A 22,373-nucleotide genomic window follows, 5' to 3' on the forward strand; every position below is an offset into this window, starting at 1 on the left:
GCAACGCTGTGAATATGAGAAATTTCAATAATATAAAGAGTTAGAATCTAGACCATAATCCTTAAATTTATAATAGGTAAATTTCATAGAATGGGATTAAATTATTAATAAATTTATTTTTTTTAGTTATTTAATTATAAAAAGTTACAAAATCGTAATTGGATTATTTGATTGTTTTCATTTAAATCACTGAACTATTTAAAAGTTTTTTTTGAAGTCATTAAGTTGTTAAGTATTTTTTTTAAAATTTGACAAGTGAGATCCAAGTGATGATTCAGTGATTAGTATGATGGACCAATACTCATCTACGAGTAGAAGAACATACTTTAGATTCAAGCCGATTTGATAGTCAATGTCGGAAATTGGAGATTAAAAATTGTTTAGATTTTTGGTTCACAAATTCATGACGTTCAAAGTTGTTAAAAAAATGAATTGTAAAAGAGAAGGGAAATGCGAGCTTTCAATTAGTGCACGCGGTGTAAATAGAAAATGTCATACAACCAGGGGCGAAGCAAAGGGGCTGGCATAGGCCTTGGTCCTCCCTAAAATGTAAAATTACTATTTAGGTTCTTAAATTTTTTTAAAAATTTTAAATTAGTAAAGGTAAAATTACACTTTGCCCCCCTAAAATTATAAAAAGTTGATTTAATCCTTTACAAATTATAAAAATATAAACTATAAAAAATTAAAATTTTATCCGGCCCCCCTAAAAAATTGTTCTGACTTTGCCCCTAAATACAACAGCGACTTTAACAACTCGATAAATTAAATAAAATTTTTGAATAGTTGAATAACCATTTTGTAATTTTTTAAAGTTAAATATTCAAAATATAAACTTATTAATAATTTAATGAGATTAAGTATAATTTACTATTTATAATAAGACCAACCTTAAAATATGCTAAATAGGGTTAAGTCCACAAGACGAAACAGGTAAAATATATAAATATTAATATATTTTTAAATAGTAAAATATGCATGATGAAATTTAGTTGTGATTATGAGAAAATTAAGATTTATATGATCCTCCAATTTTTAAAGAAAAAAATTAGTCCTTCGTTTAATATTTTTTATCACTTTTTTATTTTTAATTTTATATTATTTATTAAATTATTTTAAAATAGATAAAAAATTAAACGTCAATTAACGTGACATGTATAGATTACTTTATGGATGTCATGGTAGCATATGTTAATTTTTTATTTATTTTGAGGTTATTTGACAAATATCATAAATTTAAAAATAAAAAAATAAAAATTAGATGATAGACTTAAATAATTTTTTAAAAAAAATTGAGAGGTAAATAAGTTATCATATATATTTTAAATGAGTTAGAAGGATAGGGATGTATGTTACAACTTTTAGTCTTTTGATTATATAAAAAGAAGCAATTCTCTGTCACCTTTTATCATATTGTGTCGGCAATGAAAAATATTTGCTTGAAATTGTAATATTATTATCCACAGTTATGTATCAAGTGAATGTTAAAACATGACCATATTGATTGCACTAGCAATAGCATGCCAAAAAAGAGTAGGGCCTTTTGGAAACATGTAGGCCATGATCATGATTAATTATCGAACCAAGATACGATAAAAATTATAAAATATAAAAAACATAAATTTAGTAAATTTACCTGTTGCTCACCTAATTCCTTAATAATAGAGTCGAGGATTTGATTCCAAATCATCGAAATAGAAAATATTTCATAATTAATTTACCTTTTTGAAGAATAATTATATTAATTATACTTACTTACAATAGATACCCTGGTTTCGACCAAATATATTAATACATAAATAAAATATTTACAATAAATACAACAAAATTTTAATTATGAATTGTGAGTTTATTGCATTATCATTATTAATAGTAGTAGTATGGGTACAAAAATGTTTGCACTTTTTGCCCTTTTTTTTTATCTTTTATTCTAGTAGGATGTTGGAATAAATATTACATTTTGCATTATCATATCTACTTAAATAAAGATTTTGTGTTAGTACAAATTTTATTATAATCTATTTTATAATTATTAATGTAATACATTTTTATTATTATTTGTGTCTATTAAATTTTTTGTTAAAATATACGTTAATTAAGAAAATTAGTTTCTTTACTTTTTTGAATTTAAAAATGAGAGTTCGAATTTTGACATTGTTATAAATTTTTTTGCTAAATTTAGTTCATTACAACAACTCTTTTTAGACATACTGCTATTAAGTTAGTATTTATTTATTTCAAGATGTCATATTAACGAATTTAATTGAAGTATTTTAATAATTAGACTTAAATTTTAAAATATAAAAAATAAAAAGACTAAATCTCAAATATACGAAAAATATATAGATTTCATATGATCCGACCATAAAATTCTACTATTTAAATAAAGTTTAAATTTTAATATCATTATGATTAAAAGAATTTTACCTAAATAATTATTATCTCGAACATAATTAAGGGCAAATCATAAAACAAATGAAAATATAAAAGAGAGATAAGTATAAAGTTTAAAATTCGGAATTAAATGGAAAAGCAAATCTCTTCCTTTCTACATCTATGCAGCCTTTTTGTTTTTGGTTAAAAATGGTATACATACACGTGAATAGTTCTTTCTAAAATTTGCATATGATATACCCAAAGTTTGGTTTAAATCATATTGGACCCACAAATTTACTCCTCCATTAATATTTTTATTAAACAAACGCCGAAAATACATAAATAAACCCTACATTATGCAAATCTAAATACATTACTTTATATATATATATATAAATTACACTTAAAGATAATTAAATTATTAGTCTATGTATATTTTGGTTATTCAACTTTGAAAAGTTATAAAATAAATTTTGAATTATTCGAAAGTTTTCTTTTAAGTAATTTGGCTATTAAAATCGTTGTTATATACCTTTTTTCTATTTACATTGTTTGTACCAATCAAAGATTTTCTTTCTCTTTTCTTTTATACTTCATTTTTTTCATGACAGCTTTGAACATCAAGAAATTTGCAAACCAAAATCTAAAATTTTTTTCTCTGATTCCCGACACTGACCGTTATATTAACTTGGATTTAATGTATGTTATTTTACTTATCAATGGATACTGATCTACCATAGTAATTATCGAATCATTGTTTATTCGCTAGCTAGAATTTAAAAAACAAAAATTAACAGCCCAGTAAGTTGAATAAAATTTTTTATAATTTAGTGACTATTTTGTAGCATTTTAAAGTTGAGTGATCAAAACACAAATTTATTAATAGTTTAATGACATTGGTTACTGTATGGATTTATGGCTTGAAAAAGAGTTGTATAACAATTACAAATGAAATTTTTTCGAATTAACTATAATTCATTATAAAAAACTTTTAATTAATAATCAAAATATATCCAGAACCAAATTAAAATGCGTGAATAGTTTTACGGAAAATCCACACATAATAAAATTTAAATCAAAATAAATAATATAAAGATAACCTGCACATAATTTGAAAAATAAATTTGAGACCTCGATTATCAGTAATACCATGATTGTATTACTACATACATAATTTTATGAAATTTGAATTTGATGGCTTGAAAGAGAGGCACGCAAAATTTTATATATTTTAATTAATTATAAATGAAACTCCAAATTTTGCGTGATATATAAACAAATTTTACTTCAATATTACAACTTTTTCTATGTCATAAAATGATTTAATAAAAGTTTGACTTTTGAATTTGATGCCTTTTTTTTTTTGTTCTTTTAGCACAAACACTACATTCAAGGCATAAAAATGGGGAAATTTATATCTAAATTATGCTTAAACTATAAGAAATATAGGTTCAACGTTTAGTTAGTTGGATTTTAAAATCTTAGAAACCCACTAAATTTAATTTAATTTATTTATAAATTGTCCATTTTAACTATTTGTTACCACCTTCTCAAGTTAGTTAAGTCGAGACTTGTCCTACAAGAAAGGAATTCAATTAAGAGGTGTTAGAGTTGGTATTTTGATCGTTCTTAATATAATATCTAGAACCATTTATAGTCCCTACTCAATCCATAAATAAAAAAATAATGCATTTCAACATACTCAAACCTACAACCTTCTCAATATTAAATCAATTTAGGGCCTCAAGTCCTTTCTTTGTTGACTCACCTCTATCTTTTCGTCCAAACGTAGCACGATTGATGCTAACCAAATATTACAAGTTGTATAGAAATTGTGATTTTTTTCTTCCTTTACTTTTATGATAAGCTCTTTTGGACTTATATTTTATATGGGCTTTGGACTCTAATTATGATCTTGGTATAACAATAGTTCCTCTCTCAAAATTGGACAATGGCTTGACCAAAACTTATAAATAAATTATAGGCACCAAAGAGTGGATAAATTATATCAACGTCCTTTTTCAAATGGCTTATCGCTTCTCTTTTTTTGCCAATCCCCTCCTTCATACGTAGTATAATTGTTGCTAACTAAACATCGAAAAAATGTGGCTTTTTCCCTTTACTAAAGGGATATTTTGACACAAATGGCCAAACATTAGCCTACATAAGTAAGTTATACCTTATGGGGGGTTTTTTATTCCTCGAAGATAGCAAGGTAGTCATCAACCTTTTAATTTTATCATAGTAAAGTTTTGTTTTTATATAGACAAAATGTAGGTTGCAAGAGATTTTGTTTTTATCATAGTAAAGTCTGGAGAGCTTTTAAGGCTAATATTGACAGCATGTTCAGAGAGATAAGATAGTGCTTCTTTTAGTGCAATCAAGCATGTAAGGTAATAGGTTAAGTACATGCAGTGTAGTGTAGTTTACCATTTGTTTAGATCTAAAAAGTTTTATGGAAAATATTTTTTTGTATTTTTTTATATTTGTTTAACAGAAAATAACTTGGTTAACGGAAAATGATTTACAGGTCAATGTACAGTAAGCTATTTTCTGGAAAAGAACTTCTCTATAGGTAATTTAATTTTTATATAAAAGTTAACTTAAATCAAGCTTAATATTATTATATTGAAAATTAAATTCAGTTGTTGACATTGTTAATTTTTTTTGTTAATTATGTCGATGTCACATTTTTAAATAAAAAATATTAACTTGGTAATCATGTAACTAAAAAATAACGCTGTAATGGATTTGAATTTTAAAAAATATTTTTAATATATGCAAAAATAATGTAAAATATAAATTTATAGATATAAAATAAACTTAATTAAATAATGAAAAGATAAAAAAATTCATATGTATGTTTGTTTCATTAAAAATAGTTTTTTATGAAATATTTTTAAAAAATGTGTCAAACAACAGAAATTTTTTTACACAATTTCATCCAAATATCAAGAAATATTATGTTTTTTTAGGAAAGTAAATAAATTTTCAGAAATTAATTTTTGAAAGTCATTTTTAATGAATCAAACAGATCTTTAATGCTTACAAAATTTAAAAGGATACAATATAATAAAGATACAATAATAAGTGTTGTTGATTCGAAATAAAAGAAGTACCTATATAAAAATGGAGCTGCCCTTTTGAAATGTAAAAGAAACATCTTCCTTCTTTGAAATTGTTTCGTCTCTATCTTCTTCTTCTTCTTCTAGTCATAGAGCCTTACACGTTCCCTTCGTACAAGTTTTCTTCATCGTACAAGTTAGTAATCTTCAAAGGATATACTATTTATCTCTTCTCTTGCTTCTGTTATTGTTAGTAATTTTCTTGGTGTTCGCGATATAGCCACGTGTGAAGTCGAAAACATTAAGTGCAAAATTTAAAAAATAGGTTTGGATATTTAGAAGAAGATTGGCCAAATGTGGTTAGGGATGGTGGGGAAACATCCATTTTATCTATATATCGAAGAATGGGGTTCCATCTGCCTGTCAAATATGGCTTTAATCCAAATCAAGTAATGTCTAGGGGATGGGCTTTGTTTACTACGTTCTTTGGTATATACTAGTGTCACGGTAGGAGCTTAGCCTAAATGCCTTATCTAACATAATGACGATGAATGCTATGAATGCCAGGGGGAAGTGTTGGTATTACTTCCAATCATAGAAGCGGGTAAAATTTATTGAATTGAAAATTATTGTTGAGAATGTTAGACGAAAGTTTTTATGGTTTTTTTTATTCAAATAATATAAAAAACAATTAATTAAGAAAAAGTATGAAAAATAGATTAATTACAAAAATAGGTATTTGTTACAATGTTTTGACGATGCTGTCTAATATATTGACGACATTAGATTAAATGTGATGACCTAAAATATTCAATGATCTGATATGCAAATATCCCATTTTGATTGGCAGTTAGGAAAACCTTTGAGGTGCCGTGGCACACCGAACTTTAAATGGGTAAATTCTTCATAAACCTCTCTTATTTATTGTTTTCTTTTATTCTCTTTTAGCATAAAAAGAATGGACGTCTCTTACCTATTTAAAAGAGTGTGGCGGTACCCTTAAAGGTTTTTTTCACCTGCCAATTAAAATGGAATATTTACATATTAGGTTCCTAAATATTTTAAGTCATCACATTTTAGTTTGGCATCGCCAATATATCATACCACACTGTCAGAACACTGTAACAAATGTATATTTTTGTAATTAATCTATTTTCCATACTATTTTCGTACTTAATTATTATTTTTATATTATTTATATAAAAAAGCCTTGTAGTAGAAATTTAGAGTTGAGGAATGGCGGTCAATGGCGACATTTGGTAACCGGTGGCAACAAAAGTTCATCAGAGTTGTAACAGCCTAATTTTCAGTGGTGTCGGAACAATGATTTGAGATCACTAAATCCGACAAATGAGTAGGAAATATTATTAATTGAGTGAGTATAAATTAAATGTGAAGCTAGGAGAAATTTTGAAATAGTGAATAGTGTACTAAAAATAAATATTAAAATAATTAGAATCGAAAACGAGGTATCGAGACCTCTATAATTTTAAATCGAGCCATAAATATTTTTATAAATATTTATGGAGTGTTAATATGTTAATTGAACAAAAAGGACTAAATTGTATCAAATGCAAAATTGTGGGAAATGATTAAATAGCTTAATTGATAAAAGAAAGAGGGTTTAAAAGGAAAATAGACCCAAATTCTATTTGGGCTGGACGGCAAGGGCATGAAATCAGCAAGAAAATAAGGAGAATTAAGGGAAAAATTGGAAAATTGTAAAATTTACTTAATAAAGCTAGGACTAAAGTGGAATTATCTAGATTTCTCTTTATTTTTCTGCATTCTCATCAGAAAAACGCCATGGAAGAGTTCTATTAAGCTGGTTTTTCATATTTTTACTTCAAGTAAGTTCAATTCTTGATTATTTCTTGAAATTTTGTGTTTTTGTGACTTTTACAACCAGGTCCTATTGTTGAATTCATTAGTTTTTGATTCTATGAAAGAAATTGAAAGTTTCTATACATATGTGCTGAAAGTATATGATGATTTGGCATGGAATTAGAGCTTTAAATTGTTTATATGTTGATTTTATTGTAAGAATTGAATAGAAAGTGAATGTTTGGGACCTAATTGTAAAAGAGTTTGAAGTTAGAATTTTATGTGGAAAATCTAAAATTCAATAGTTATGAAATAACTTATAATGTTTAGGAAAAGTATTAATTGAGAAAATTATCTTAATTGAGGGGTTAATTGAGCAATGACTGAATTGTATGAATTGTGAAATTTGGGGCAAAATGGAAATCAACATTTTGCACTAAAACTGTTTTGGACAGCAGTAGTAGTCTAACTATGGAAAATCACCAAAAAATTTAGAAATGGAATTAGAGGATGAATAAAATATGAAACTAAAGATTATTGAGTCTAGTTTCTTATAGAAGAAATAATGTAAGCAATGGAATTGTAAATCATGAGATATGATAAATTTTGTGAGACAAGGTCAGAATGATTTCGGGTTCCCCTGTTTTGACTTTGTAAAATCATAAAAAATTTGATAAAATAATTAAGGGCTTAAATTTATATTTTTAGAATCCCGAATGAGTCTATTTTCAAGAGAAGCAAATGGGAACCTCATTCGAATCCTGTATGAGGAGATAATTAATTTTTAGTGAAGAAGGGTCGGAACTGTCAGACAGCAAAATAGGGGAGACTTCAATGAATAAACTGTATTAATTGGCCCAACCAAAAATTATGAAAATTTTATGGTAAGAAGATATGTGAATCTAGTTTCTGGGAAAATTTATGGATCTTAATTTGGAGTTCTTTAGCTCAAGATAAAAATAATTTAGTGACTATGACACAGATGGACAGCTTGAATATTCAAATAAGTAGATAGTGAAAATTATAGATAATGTTATCTACAAGTGTGTTGTTTATACTAAGGATGTGGATGGAGAGGAGGAGGAGGAAAATATACAAAAATATATGAATGACTTGTGTATAAATTGATCACATGCCTGATTATAATCGATAAGTGTTGAATTAGAAACGATATAATGTTTTATTTGGAATATTTATTATGAAATTATGATTATCGCTATAATACAAAAATCGAACTTGTGAGTTTATATAACTAAATTTAGTGACCATTTGTTAATATTATTAAATTTCAATATTATTTTATGAATGGTGATTAATATTTATGTATGTTAATTGTTGAAAATAAGTAAATTATGTACAAAAGTTATGAAATTAAACTGAGAATTTCGGAGGAACGGAACGCAGGAAATGAGTACAATCTTTCAGTGAAAAAGATGAATTGACAGTAAATTACCCAAGTAAACCGAGATTCAGCATTTGTTGCGAATTCTCGTGTTTGCTTTTCGTTTAGCTCTTACGAGCTTCCGTTAACTCATATGAGTTTAAATTAACCCTTTTGGGGTTTCAGTTCAGCTCTGATGAGCTTCAGTTAGCCTTCGGGCTTCCGTTTAGCACTTATGTGCTTCAGTTAGCCTCCGCGCTTCCGTTTAGCACTTATGTGCTTCAGTTAGCCTCCGGGTTTCCTTTTAGCACTTATGTGCTTCAATTAGCCTTCGGGCTTCCGTTTAGCACTTATGTGCTTCAGCTAGATTTCGGGCTTCAGATCATGATTTACTCAAATCTGTAAGCTGTTCCTTGGATGGACAAGTTGGTAAGTCGTAAATGTAACATGTGGAAAAAGAAATGTAAGTAATGTTATCATTATTATTATTGAGCACAATTATGTGATTTTATCATTCAAAGATTGTGTTTGACAAGATATGTTAGTAAACTATGAGTATGTGAATCAAAGTGATAGAATTTAAACACCTAATGAGGTTGAGCTGATTCACACGAATTTGTCATTTGAAATTGTGATTGACAGGAAGAAACAGTGAATTACATGCTTATCAATGGTGTAACAGCCCATTTTTAGGATTAATCGGAACAGTAGTTTCGGGGCCACCAAATCCGACGAGTAGGTTTGTAAATATTATATTTAATATTTACGAGTTAATTGTGATTTTAAAAATGTTTTTGATATTGTGATATTTGTTTTATAAGTGATTTATTAAGTTCAAGTGGTATGACCCTAAGGTCAAGTGGGTTTAGGAAATGAGGTATCGGGACCTCATTTATATAAACCGAGTCGTAAATATTTTTATAAATATTTACGGAGTGGCAAAAAGATGGTATTAAAGTTTCGTTGAAAAATTTTATCGTTTCGATAGTTAATTAAGCAAAAAGGACTAAATCGCGTAAAATAAAAAAAGTTACATTCTAATTGTTTAAGTGTTTATTTTCCATGTTTTACTAAAGTATAAGTCCCTATTTATCAATTAAACCATTACTTTATGATAGTGGAGATTGGTGGTTTGGCATATATGAAATTATGTATTATTATAAAGGACAAAAAGGTAAATGGAATATTAAAATGTATTAAATAAAAATAAAACATAAAATGGCCATGCAAATTTTATCTCTTGGCCGAATATGGAGGAGAAAAGATAGCCATTGAAGCTTCCTTAGTTTCGGCATTTGCATGAAGTGATTTAGGTATGTTTTGTGTTCGGTTTTTGATAATTTTTATATTTTTTGAGATCGTTGCTTCGTATTCTAGCTAGCCCGTATCTCTGATTTCAAAACTGTTAAAGTATTTGAATGTTGCCATTGTTGAGTGCATGAGTATTTTGATAGTTGATGATGGAAAATAAATTATTGTTGTTGGACATACATGTTTTGTAAAGTGAATTTTGATAAAAATGTCAATTTTGGATTAAATTGTGAATTATTGAAATTATGTGGTTGAAAGTGTGAATAAATGAAAATATGGGCTGTTATGAAGTAGTAGTAAATTCTTCTAGGCATGGGTTTGGCCAAAATTGAATGAATTTAATTTTTCGAGCTTAGGGACTAAATTGTAAAGAAGTTGAAATATTAGGGGCAAAAATGTAATTTTGTCATAAAGTAATTTATGGGCTGTTTTAATACCATGAATATTCGGTTAAGCTTAATTATGGTTAAAAATAGTTAATTTGCATTTTTTTAGCTTAGTGACTAAATTGAATAAAAGTAAAACTTTAGGGGTAAAATAGTAATTTTACTAAAATATGAAATTGAGTTAAAATGAATAGAATATGAATTGTAATAGTTGAATTTGATTGATTAGATCAAGTTAAGCCTCGTACGAGTCTATATCGAGGGAAAAACGAAGTATCGGATTCGTCGATCTAATTTATCGTTACCGCGAACGAGGTAAGTTCGTATGCAATAAGCATTGTTAAATTTATGTTTCTAATGCTTTAATATCGTATAAATTGTATATACGTAAATACTTTAATGTCTGACGACATATCAACAAAATGTGGCACTTAGTGTGCGAGGCAATCAAATATGGTACTTAGTGTACGAAATATTGAGAATGGCACTTAGTGTGCGAGATATTGAGAATGACACTCAGTGTGCAAAATATCGAATGATTCAAAGGGAAATTATAAATTATGATTGAATGATTAAATAGAGCAAAGTGAACAGGTATACATGCTATATTATATGAATTGTTTATGAGACGACATTATAATGGTGATATTTGGGCTTTGAGCCTAGCAAGCTTTAAGCTGGTGAATAATATTATCGGGTTTAAAACCTAGCAGGCTAAATGCCTGTGATTTGATAAAAGTCTAAGACTATGAGACCTTGTGTTAAATCGACAATTGAATTTGTTCAATGCATTAAGTTGGCCAGGTATGTGATATATTCTTATGCATGTTAGATCGATTGGAATTGAATCATGAGTGTGAAATGAGAAGCATAGATGAAAATGCCTATGTCATATATGTGAGTAAGGGCAAAACCATCGTAAATTATCGATAAGGGTGGACTATGTGCGGAATCATCTTATAATTGCTAATTTGAACGGTTGTGTGCGAATCATTGAGCATGATGTATTGTATTGAGATTATGCTTGAGTGAAATTATAGATATGTGATGAAATTGATTGGTGATATACATATTTAAGTAATGTGAATGCAAAGAATGTGTGAAAGAGTAAATTTGTAATAAATCTGCTTGGGACAACAGCAGTAATGTGATTTTGGAAAATCACTATAAATTGTTGGAGTTGAGTTAGAAGCTGAATAAATTATGTAATTAAAGCTTAATGAGTCTAGTTTCTTATAAAAGAAACCGTGTAAGCAAAAGAATTGCTGATAATGAGATATTTAAAGTGGCGTGGGATAGAGTCAAATGACTTCGGGGTCCCCTGTTCTGTTTTTAGAAAATCATTATAATTTGTACAAAAATGGTTATAAGATAAAATTTATATGCTTATACTCCTTAATGAGTCTAGTTTCAAATGAAATCAAATAGAACATATTTTGAATTCTGTACAATGAGAAATTTGATTCGTAGTGAAAAGTGGTCAGATTAGTCAAACAGTGAAACAGGGGAAACTTTAAGAAAAATCTGGTATTGATTAGCCAAATCTAAAATTTTAAAAATTTTATGGATGGAAGATATATGAGTCTATTTTCAGGGAAAATTAACAGCAATTGATTTGGATTTTTGTAGCTCCAGTTATAAATAATTTAGTGACTATTGCTCAGGAAGACAACTTGTATTGAATTTGTGATTATGTTGTAAACATTGATAAAACTTGTTAATGAGTTGCTTATTGTTTTCTTATGAACTTACTAAGCGTAAAGCTTACTCCCCTTTTCTTTCCCATATTTCCTAGGGTTGCCAGGTTAGCTCGGGTTGGAGGCCGTCAGAGATATTATCACATTGTCAAGTCTACGCTATCGGCGTAAGTAAATCTTAGTGTTTCGAGTCTATGGCATGTATAGGGTTTGTAAAGTTGAGTAAGTAAATGATACAAGACTAAGATATTGGTAAATATTTAATAATGCCTCATGAATATTTTGGGCCTTGTAAGCCCGATTAAAGGATAATATACGTGTGTATGAAAAGTTTAAAATTGATCAAAAAATTTTTACGGTCTGATTTTATATAAATGGATGAGTTTAAATCTAGTAGCACCTCGAACCCTGTTCCGGCGAGGGATACGGGCGAAGGGTGTTACAAATGGTTACATATAATTATCTGAAAAACAAGAAAAATTACGGTTATTGATATATGAAAATGTAAGACATTGATATATGAATGTGGAATATGTTTGATAAATGTGTTCATTCTTAACTATGGAATTATGTTCCTCATGTGTGCTATTTGCATAAAGATGATATTTCAAATACTTTGGTGAGTAAAGCTTAAATATGAAATAGTATGAAATTGAGGCAAGTTGTTATGAAAATATATTTAAATTATCTGTAAGTGTTTTGTACTCCTCGGTAATGCCTCTATTCTGTTCCGGCGACGGATACGGGTAGGTTTTTTATAATTATATTAAATGTCAAAGAAGAAAAAAGAGAAAGAAAGGATTAACTAGAGGTGTACATGGGCTGTAACAGCCTAATTTTCAGTGGTGTCAGAACAGTGATTCGAGATCACTAAATCCGACAAATGAGTAGGAAATATTATTAATTTAGTGAGTATAAGTTAAATGTGAAGTCAGGAAAAATTTTGAAATAGTGAATAGTGTACTAAAAATATATATATTAAAATAATTAGAATTGAAAACGAGGTATCGAGACCTCGGGAATTTTAAATCGAGCCATAAATATTTTTATAAATATTTATGGAGTGTTAATAAGTTAGTATTAAAGTTTCGTGAAGAAATTTTAAAGTACTAATAGCTAATTGAACAAAAAGGACTAAATTGTATCAAATGCAAAATTGTAGGAAATGATTAAATAGCTTAAATGATAAAAGAAAGAGGGTTTAAAAGGAAAATAGACCCAAGGTCTATTTGGGTTGGACGGAAAGAGCCTGAAATCAGCAAGAAAATAAGGGGAATTAAGGGTAAAATTAGAAAACTGCAAAATTTACTTAATAAAGCTAGGACTAAAGTGGAATTATCTAGATGTCTCTTTATTTTTCTGCATTCTCATCAGAAAAAACACCATGGAAGAGTTCCCTTAATCTGGTTTTTCATATTTTTACTGCAAGTAAGTTCAATTCTTGATTATTTCTTGAAATTTTTGTGTTTTTGTGACTTTTACAACCAGGTCCTATTGTTGAATTGATTAGTTTTTGATTCTATGAAAGAAATTGAAAGTTTCTATACATATGTGCTGAAAGTATATGATGATTTGGCATGGAATTAGAGCTTTAAATTGTTTATATGTTGATTTTATTGTAAGAATTGAATAGAAAGTGAATGTTTGGGACCTAATTGTAAAAGAGTTTGAAGTTAGAATTTTATGTGGAAAATCTAAAATTCAATAGTTATGAAATAACTTATAATTTTTAGGAAAAGTATTAATTGAGAAAATTATCTTAATTGAGGGGTTAATTGAGCAATGACTGAATTGTATGAATTGTGAAATTTGGGGCAAAATGGAAATCAACATTTTGCACTAAAACTGTTTTGGACAGCAGTAGTAGTCTAACTATGGAAAATCACCAAAAAATTTAGAAATGGAATTAGAGGATGAATAAAATATGAAATTAAAGATTATTGAGTCTAGTTTCTTATAGAAGAAATAATGTAAGCAATGGAATTGTAAATCATGAGATATGATAAATTTTGTGAGACAAGGTCAGAATGATTTCGGGTTCCCCTGTTCTGACTTTGTAAAATCATAAAAAATTGGAGAAAAATAATTAAGGGATTAAATTTATATGTTTAAAATCCTTAAAGAGTCTATTTTCAATATAAATAAGCGAGAACATCATCCGAATCTTGTACGATGAGATAATTAATTCTTAGTGAAGAAGGGTCGGAACTGTCAGACAACAGAACAGGGGTAACTTTAAAGAATAAACTTTACTTATCGGCTAAACCAAAAATTCTGAAAATTTTATGGTAATAAGATATGTAAGTATAGTTTTAGGGAAAATTATCAGATCTTAATTTTGAGTTCTTTAGCTTAAGATATAAATAATTTAGTAACTATGACGCAAATGGACAGTTTTGAATATACAGATAAGTAAATAGTGAAATTGTTGATAATGTTACTTGTTGCATGTTATATAAATCAAGGATGTGGAATGGAGAGGAGGAGGAGGAAAATATGTATGAATATTCAGCTAGCATGGCTAATTTGCATGTTTTAGGCTCATGGACTAAATTGAATAAAAGTAAAATTTTATGGGCAATTTTGTAAAAAAATATTAGAAATGACCAATTTGCATGAAATGGATTATTTTATTATTTAAAATTATAAAATTGAATGAAATTATTAATTTAGCTCAAGATCAGAGAAAAACATGTTTTAAGGATTAAATTGAAAAGTGTTAAAATTATGGAAAATTCTGATATTTTATAGAATTCATGGGTTGTTATCAAATTTTTTAAGAATAACTGCTGGAAATAAGGATTAAATTACAAGAATTTTATTTTATTTTAACCTAAGGATGAAATCGTCATTAATTAAAAGTTTAGGGGTAAAATGATAATTTTATTTAGAGCATTAGTTGAATGTATTATAACATGAAATAAATGAAAACGACGATCAAATTTCTTTATAAAGATCTGGATGACTCGAATACGAGACTTGAACGTGAAAAAGAAAAGATATCGGATTGATGAAATATATGATAAATGAATCGGTAACTCCGGTAATGCTCTGTAACTCTATTCCGGTGACGGATTCGGGTTAGGGGCTTTACATGGGCTGGGCTACCTAGCCCGGCCCGAAGGCCCGTCCAAAAAAATGAGAGGGTTCGGGTAAAAATATAGGCTCGAAATATGGGTTTGGGCAAAAAATGAGGCCCGGTTAAAAAAAGGGCCGGGCCTAGGGTAAAACTTTTTTACCCAGGCCCGGCCCGGCCCGAATTATATACCAAAAATATATAATTTTTTATTTTTAATCATAATTAGATTTTATTTTCAATTTTAATATAACAAATTTTTATTATATTTTCAATTTATGTATTGTTTTAAGAATTGTTTTAGTCTCATTTTTTATTTATTTCTTGTTTTAATATTTGTTTTTATGTTTTTAAATGTATTTGATTTATTATATTTTAAAAAATTTTATTTAATGAAATAAGCTAAAAATTTTAATATGGGCTGGGCCAAGCAGGGTTCAACAATTTTATTTCGGGCCGGGCGGGGCCTAGAAAACGGCCCTAAAATTTTTTTGGGCCCGGCCCTGCCCATGCACACCTCTAGAATTAACCCACATAAAGTTGCGTACGAGAGAGACTTGAGTAATACTAAATATGAAATATATTTTTATTTAATTAAAATTTTTATTTAATTAATATTTTACAATCACCTCTGAAAATTTTTAATTGAGATAATGTTTGGTATTATATAGTTTACAAATCTTTTCATACGTATGTGTGTATGGAAACCACAAATTTAGAATATAGGTATGTTTTAAAATAACATACAATAAATAATGAAATGTATGGTTTGAAATTAATTAATCATAATAACACATTAAACATATATGATATTAAAATAAAAGAAAATTAGATTAAGTTGTGTATATTAAAATTAAAATATATAAAATATATTCAAATACAATTTTAGTTGGGTGATAAATTTAAAGTATTATCAATCCAATTGACAAAAATTCAAATCTAATTATATATATGTATTTTTTTTGTTAAAGTGAAAATATTAAAGTACCATCAAATAATGTAATTTATTCTAATTACTAAATGACATTTTCATAATTTTCTGATCTAAATTAATATTTAGTTAACTTATGACACTAACTCAATTAGAAGCTTAAATGATTGTAAATATAAATAATATATATATTTTTTAATTATCACTTTTTTGACAAAAAAATGGTATTATTTAAAGCTAATTTTGTATTTGAACATTTTTATATTTCAATTAGCGTTATTATTATGTTTGTAGTGTGACTTTATATTTGATCAAATTCAGTAAATCGTTCCGATACTTTGAGAAACTTGTGAAATTAGTCTTTTTACTCTAATTTGTTCTAATTTGGTCCTCTATTTTTTTTTCAATTTTTAAAATTTAAACCTGAAGTTAAATTTTGCGTTATCTCCCTTAAAGAAATCTGATGTGGCAATTCTGTTTTTTATATAAATAATGATGTGGAATTATAAAAAATAATGCAAATATATTTCCGTTTAAAAACAATAATTAAAGGTAACTAGTAAAAGTAAAAGTTTGAGTTTAACTTAAAGTAACACATTAGAAGTCTGGACTAGGGATGAGCGTTTGATCGAATCGAGTGTCAATTTTTTGAGTTAATTGAGTTGACAAGTGAAATAAAATTTGAGTCGAGTCGAATCGAATTAAGTGAAATTGTTTGATTTAAATTAAAAAATTAACATGTCAAATTAAAATATTGTTGCAGTATAACTAATTTATTTAGGTTCTAACAAATAAACATAAAATTGAAACTATATATATTTGAAAACATTTTCAATGCAAAAAAAAAAAATACATTAGTATGATAAACTTGAATTATTACTTAACTTATTTAGGTTCTAACATTATTATTTTAATTTTTAGAATTTTTTTAGAATTTCTATAAATATTTAGAATTTTAAAAATTATTTTGAATTTTTTAAAAATTGTGTTGTTTTTTTTTGTAATTTTTGTTGAAAGAGAAACTAATTTACTCACTTTCAAACTTGATAGAAATTCGGGTATTTACACCAATCTCTTATTCCAATTATTCAACTTATTCGAATTTCAACTTGATTTGAACTCAAAACTCGAATTACTTATTTAAATTTGACTTAAATAGTTTAAATAACTCAAATTAATTAACTTGAAATTTAAAAAAAATTAATTTTTTCAAGTCAAATTAAATTTTGCTCATTCATATACTCTTCAAACCCTAAACACACACAAAAAAAAACCATTTTATTTTAACCCTAATAGTAAAAGTTTGATTCCTCAATCTTTAAATAGACAAGTTCATAAACAGAAATCCCAAAATCTTAATGGAGAAGAAGGCAAAAGGAAGATGAAAGTAAGTGTAGGATCCTTTCCAATTCAAAATTCAGCTATATATTTATTGAAAATTTAAAAATTTTTTATTTTACCAAAATACAAGAATTTATTTAAAGAAAAAGTTGTCACCATTTTTATAGAAAAAATAAGTCCAGCTAGAAAGATTTTAACACTGCTTCCTTATTCAATATTTAATTGTGATTGGATGAAGTGAAAATTTATTTATTTATATATTTTAGAGCAAATCACATTTTATTTAAAAAATAAAAAATCTCTAATAATCTTCAAATATGTGCATTCGAATCTGATATATATATATATATTTCCTTCTATCTTTTTTTCTTTCTCCCAAAAAACTAACCCTAGCCGTCCCTCACCCTCAATACTGCCGGCGCCTCCTCGTTGGTCTCCAATCAAAGGCCACCGCTCATTCCTTCTCTTTCTCTTCTCTCTCCCGCTTCTGTTCTCTTCTTTTTCTTTTGCTCACACCCCCTACCTGCCGTTTGCTTCTCAACGCCGTTGTCGGCACCGCCGCAGTCAGACGCCTTCGACCTCTTCTCGGCCTCCGTTGTCTCCCTTCTCTCCCACCTACGTCTTTCCCGTATTTTATTTGAAATCCATAGCGCCGCCGCTCTGCTAAGCCGTCAGCGATTGTCACCGGCGCCGTCGTTGTGCGCTCTCCAACAGAGTCACCGCCGGACTTTTTTCCTTTCTTCTCCTTCACTAGCCTCCGCGATGCGCAGCTCTTTCCAAGTCCAGAACCCCAGTGCCACCGCCGCCGTCCGGCCTCTACATACATAGATAGATCTATTAAAAATTATAAAACTAAAAGTTAATGGGCTAAAGCCCAAAAAAGTTATTTAGAAAAAAAAGAAACCATCTAAGCCTAAATTCACTTTGTGTTTAAACCCAAGTCCTTCAAACCAAATTACAAATAAACTCGAAATCTAATCAAACCAAAATTAATTCCAAGTTAAAGAGCAAGTCCACCCCCCCGGGGGCAAATAAGAGTATATTGAAGGTCAGTATTCTTACTAGTTCTAGCAAGTTTTTTTCTTCTGCCAGATCCCATTTTTCCCCCTGTTCGTACGAATGACAGAGAGAATTTTTTACTTTTACAGTCTTAGTGTGGTTTGCTGCTAACTCACCGGCCCTGTTGCTGCCATCTGCGGGTTGTGTTCATTGCTAAGGTATTCTCTTGCTGCCTGCCGTATCTTTATAATTTTAGAAATTCAATATAAATACATTGTTTTGGTTTGTATCTTTCACTTGGTTTATTTTACTTAGCTCAAAACAAATATAATTTCCTTTCTACCATTAGTACTTATTTCGTTTCCTCAATTTGTTTATGATTTATTAATTCTTTATATTTTTTCCTTTATTTTAATTTTTTTAATGAATTTTAGTGATTTTTAATCTATCTACTGATGAACGGGTGATTTGATCAATTCGAACATCTATCTAGTTTTAACAATAAGGTATATGGCTATGTTCAAGTACCAGCATTTTACCCGGTTAATTGCCCAATCTTTAATCAAGATCATTTTGCTACTAATAATAATAATAGTTCTACTTTTCTTTAAGGAGGAAAGAAGCAAAAACATGGGAAGGAGAGTAAGAGGCGGCGGCAGAGACGGCGGAGGCGTGAAAAGTGCAGCAAATACGCTATCAAAGTTCCAAAAGACGGTGTCACTCAGAGAAGAAGCGAGCGGCAAGAAGCAAACAAGGGGAGGAGGTTCCACCAACGTCAAAGCTGTGTTGAAACACGAGCACTTGCAAAACCTAGCCGTCTGGGCCAGCGGCGAATCTTCAATCCCATCTTTGGCTTCCTTCTTTGGGCACAGATTGGCTGCTGATGGAGAAGCTTCTGCAATCCCCCAGGACCCTTCTTTCTTTCCCTGCCAGAGGTTAGAATTTTCTGGTATTGAACTACATGATATGGGAATTTGAGATCTATTGGTTGCCTTTGGATTATATGCGCGTCAAATTAAGCAATTTTTAATAGAAGTCATGTAAGATATTCCCAATTAGAAGTGTAATCGAGCTAAATCAAGTAGCTTGAACTTTATTTGAAGTTTGAGGGTCTAAGTTCATCTCTAGTTATGTAAGTTTCACTTTTAAATTTTAAAGATAACAATCTGCTCGAGGTCGCTCGATTTGTCTTGTTTATTTATTAAATATTGAGCTAAATTCAATAATATTTTAGAAATTAAAAAAAAAAACTCAATTAGATTCTCTAGCCATTTGAATAAAGTATCAGAATACTTTGCCTCGTTCTATAGCTTTAACTCAACTCAACAATGAAGTCGATTTTGAATTTTTTATGGCAGAGTAGCACAATTGATCTTAATTCAACAATTATATATTAAAAATAAGAAAAAAACTCGATTAGGTTGGGGAGTTATTTAAATGAAGTATTGGAATACTCGAATTTGGCTCGTTCCATAGCTCAAAGTCCCTCAAAAATGACGAAGTTGAATACTGAGTTTCTTTTTTTGTGGACAGAGTAGCTAGTGGATACAATTGTCTTGTTTACAGCCCTGTTTCATGTATCGTGCTGGTGGGTCGTATAACGGAATACAATTGACTCCAAACACTGGATAAATCTTTCTCTTGATGTTTAGCCTTTAGACTGATATTTAGTGCTTGGATGCGTTTTTTGCATGAAGTTAATGACTAAAAAATAGTTCTTTGTTTAATGTAGGTTTACTTGTTATTAATCATACACTTTGAATGTATTGAAATCTAACCGGTTTAGCTTGAGTGAATCCACTCTTAGCAATGTTAGGCATTGAGAACGGATAAAATGTGGGGAGATTCTTTTGAGGGTTCATGTCATCCAAACCGTTCAAAAGTATTGCCTTGTTGTCTCGTTTACTTCTTGATTCTTGCTGTAGTTGTTGTTTTTAGATGTTTGTTTGAGACTAAATTCTCTACATGATGACTTACATTTAGTTTTCTCTCATGTCTGTCTCCAAGCTAAGGAATTAACATGTTGCTTTAAGCAGCTTTCATATCAGTATCTGTTTCAATTCATCAACTAACTGGGTGTGTTTTAGAGAAAACTGTAGATAGTACAAAATTTAATTATTTTCAATCTTAGCATTTATGAATTATGAGCAAGAGAAATGCTATCCAGTCTGTTACTGGACTTGAGAGGTTCATGTTGGATATGGATGCTTTGAACATGGATTATTTTCAATCTTTCTCATAATTTTGAGGATCTTACCTTCATGTCCTAATATGTGCCTGACATTTATCTCAGGCATGGGTACTTTAAAGAAAAATGAAGAGCCCGTGTATAAGTGCTATTCAGTTGTTTCTTTTGACCTTTTAGATGTGATTGTGATTTGTGATCGACACCTACTGTTTAGCGCTAAGTAACAAAAGATAATACAAACATTGGATTGCCAAATCTATTTGTTTAGTTCCATTGCTAGTTTGATAATTTTGCTTAATCTACTCTGTTTTATTCTACTGTCACATTATATGCAATAGGAAATATGGCGCTCTGTGTGATTTCTATTTAATGTTCTGCAGATGTGAGACAATTCTTCAGCCTGGCTTTAATTGCACTGTTCGTATCGAAAGGAATCTAGCTAACACAAGGCATAGACGTAAGAAACCTCATATTTCGACACAGAATACTGTAGTCTACAACTGCCACTTCTGTTTGCATCGGAATCTAAAACGAGGCACTCCGAAAGGCCACATGAAAGAGATGTACCCTCCCAAGTCAAAAACGTCTTCAATCTCCAAAGTTGTCAAGTCTAGAATTTTGAAGCCTATTATCAGTTCAGATAAAGAAAAAAGCAAAGATAATGAGATAATTGTAACAAGTTCACCTGCAATGGCTGCTGCCGAAAATCCGAGCACAGATGGTTCAGTGACTCCTGTTAGAGGTAGGACGTTGTTGGATTTGAAAAAGAGAAATAGGAAGAAATCTGGGTCCAAAAGACCGGCTGAACCTGAAAACAATCCAATGACACCTGATGCAGAAAAATCTGTTGGAGCTTCAAGTAAAAGGAGAAAATCTTGGATGAGCCTCAGAGAAATGGTTGAGAGCAACGAGGACAACCGCTTCTAATTCTACAATACCATTCTTGGTTTAATGATACATACCGGACCGAATCGATCACCGATTTTTGGTATGGTACGATTGACCGGTTTGATTTTTTTTATTATTAATATTTTGTAGTAGAATCACGGACAACTGATTATGCAAACGACTGATGCCCCTTGTGCATAATTAAAGCAATCTTATTTGATACGAAGGTACTCATTTGTCATTTAAAAATTTCAGATACGGGTATGTTCAAAACTCACCAACAAGAAGAATTCTTGCCGAGGAGTCATGGGAGGACCGAACTAGCTAAAATATCAACAAGAAGAATGAAACCCATACCCATAAATTTGGCACCCAAAACCCCTTCTACTTGGATTATCAAAGAAGCTAGTAATTTACAATAACAAATCGTTGGGTACTTGTATTCTAGCCATTGATGAAGACTGTTCTTCCATTTTCTTCATCACGTGCATGCTTACAGAAGAAATAAGGAAATGAAATTGATTCCCGGTTTATGTTTATTTATATTAAAAGATAAATTAATTACATATAGGATAGTAAAAAAAATAGGTGACAAATCAGAAACACGTGGAGTGGATAATAGTACCTCGACTAAAATGAGGAGTTTATTTAACCAGTCTTAAAATTGAGAATTTCTTTTTACCAAAAAAATTATATTTAAATTATACCAAAAAAAAATTGAGATTTTTTTTATTCACCATAAAAATTTACAAAAGTTAAATGACTAATTATGTAACTTTCTGATATTTTTTGGTGGTATTTTTAAATAATATTTAAATTGTATTTTTCTTTGATCAAAATAAAAATTTACTAAAGTGGAATAACCAATTGTATAGTTTATCCTTAATTTGTTTTACTGTGGAGTTTTTAA

General features: G+C 29.1%; 1 protein-coding gene across 5 annotated transcripts; it reads left to right on the forward strand.

Moving 5' to 3' along the window:
* Window positions 1–17,765: 17,765 nt before the first annotated feature.
* On the forward strand, window positions 17,766–21,994 carry LOC107957339 (uncharacterized). 5 transcript variants are annotated; one of them, XR_001700411.2, is made up of 5 exons: window positions 17,766–18,436; window positions 18,537–18,605; window positions 19,000–19,322; window positions 20,956–21,568; window positions 21,719–21,994. XR_001700411.2 is itself a non-coding variant. In XM_016892846.2 (5 exons), exons 4-5 carry the CDS (start codon window positions 19,018–19,020, stop codon window positions 21,500–21,502), a joined length of 852 nt encoding a protein of 283 aa, XP_016748335.1. In that variant the 5' UTR covers window positions 17,766–18,436; window positions 18,537–18,605; window positions 18,822–18,893; window positions 19,000–19,017; the 3' UTR covers window positions 21,503–21,683. The 5 variants fall into 5 exon arrangements, 3 of the variants coding, with proteins under 3 accessions (XP_016748335.1, XP_016748336.1, XP_016748334.1); XR_001700410.2 differs by having other exon boundaries at window positions 20,956–21,563; XM_016892846.2 differs by lacking the exon at window positions 21,719–21,994 and adding an exon at window positions 18,822–18,893 and having other exon boundaries at window positions 20,956–21,683.
* The last annotated feature ends 379 nt before the right edge of the window (window positions 21,995–22,373 follow it).

Source organism: Gossypium hirsutum, chromosome A05 (assembly GCF_007990345.1).
Source record: "Gossypium hirsutum isolate 1008001.06 chromosome A05, Gossypium_hirsutum_v2.1, whole genome shotgun sequence".
Classification (NCBI taxonomy): Eukaryota; Viridiplantae; Streptophyta; class Magnoliopsida; order Malvales; family Malvaceae; genus Gossypium; species Gossypium hirsutum.

Excerpts from the sequence above, each read along its gene's own strand:
- LOC107957339 (XM_016892846.2), top strand. The coding sequence starts at position 19,018 with ATGGGAAGGAGAGTAAGAGGCGGCGGCAGAGACGGCGGAGGCGTGAAA. Across the intron at positions 19,323-20,955 it reads TCTTTCTTTCCCTGCCAGAG|ATGTGAGACAATTCTTCAGC; the intron begins GTTAGAATTTTC and ends AATGTTCTGCAG.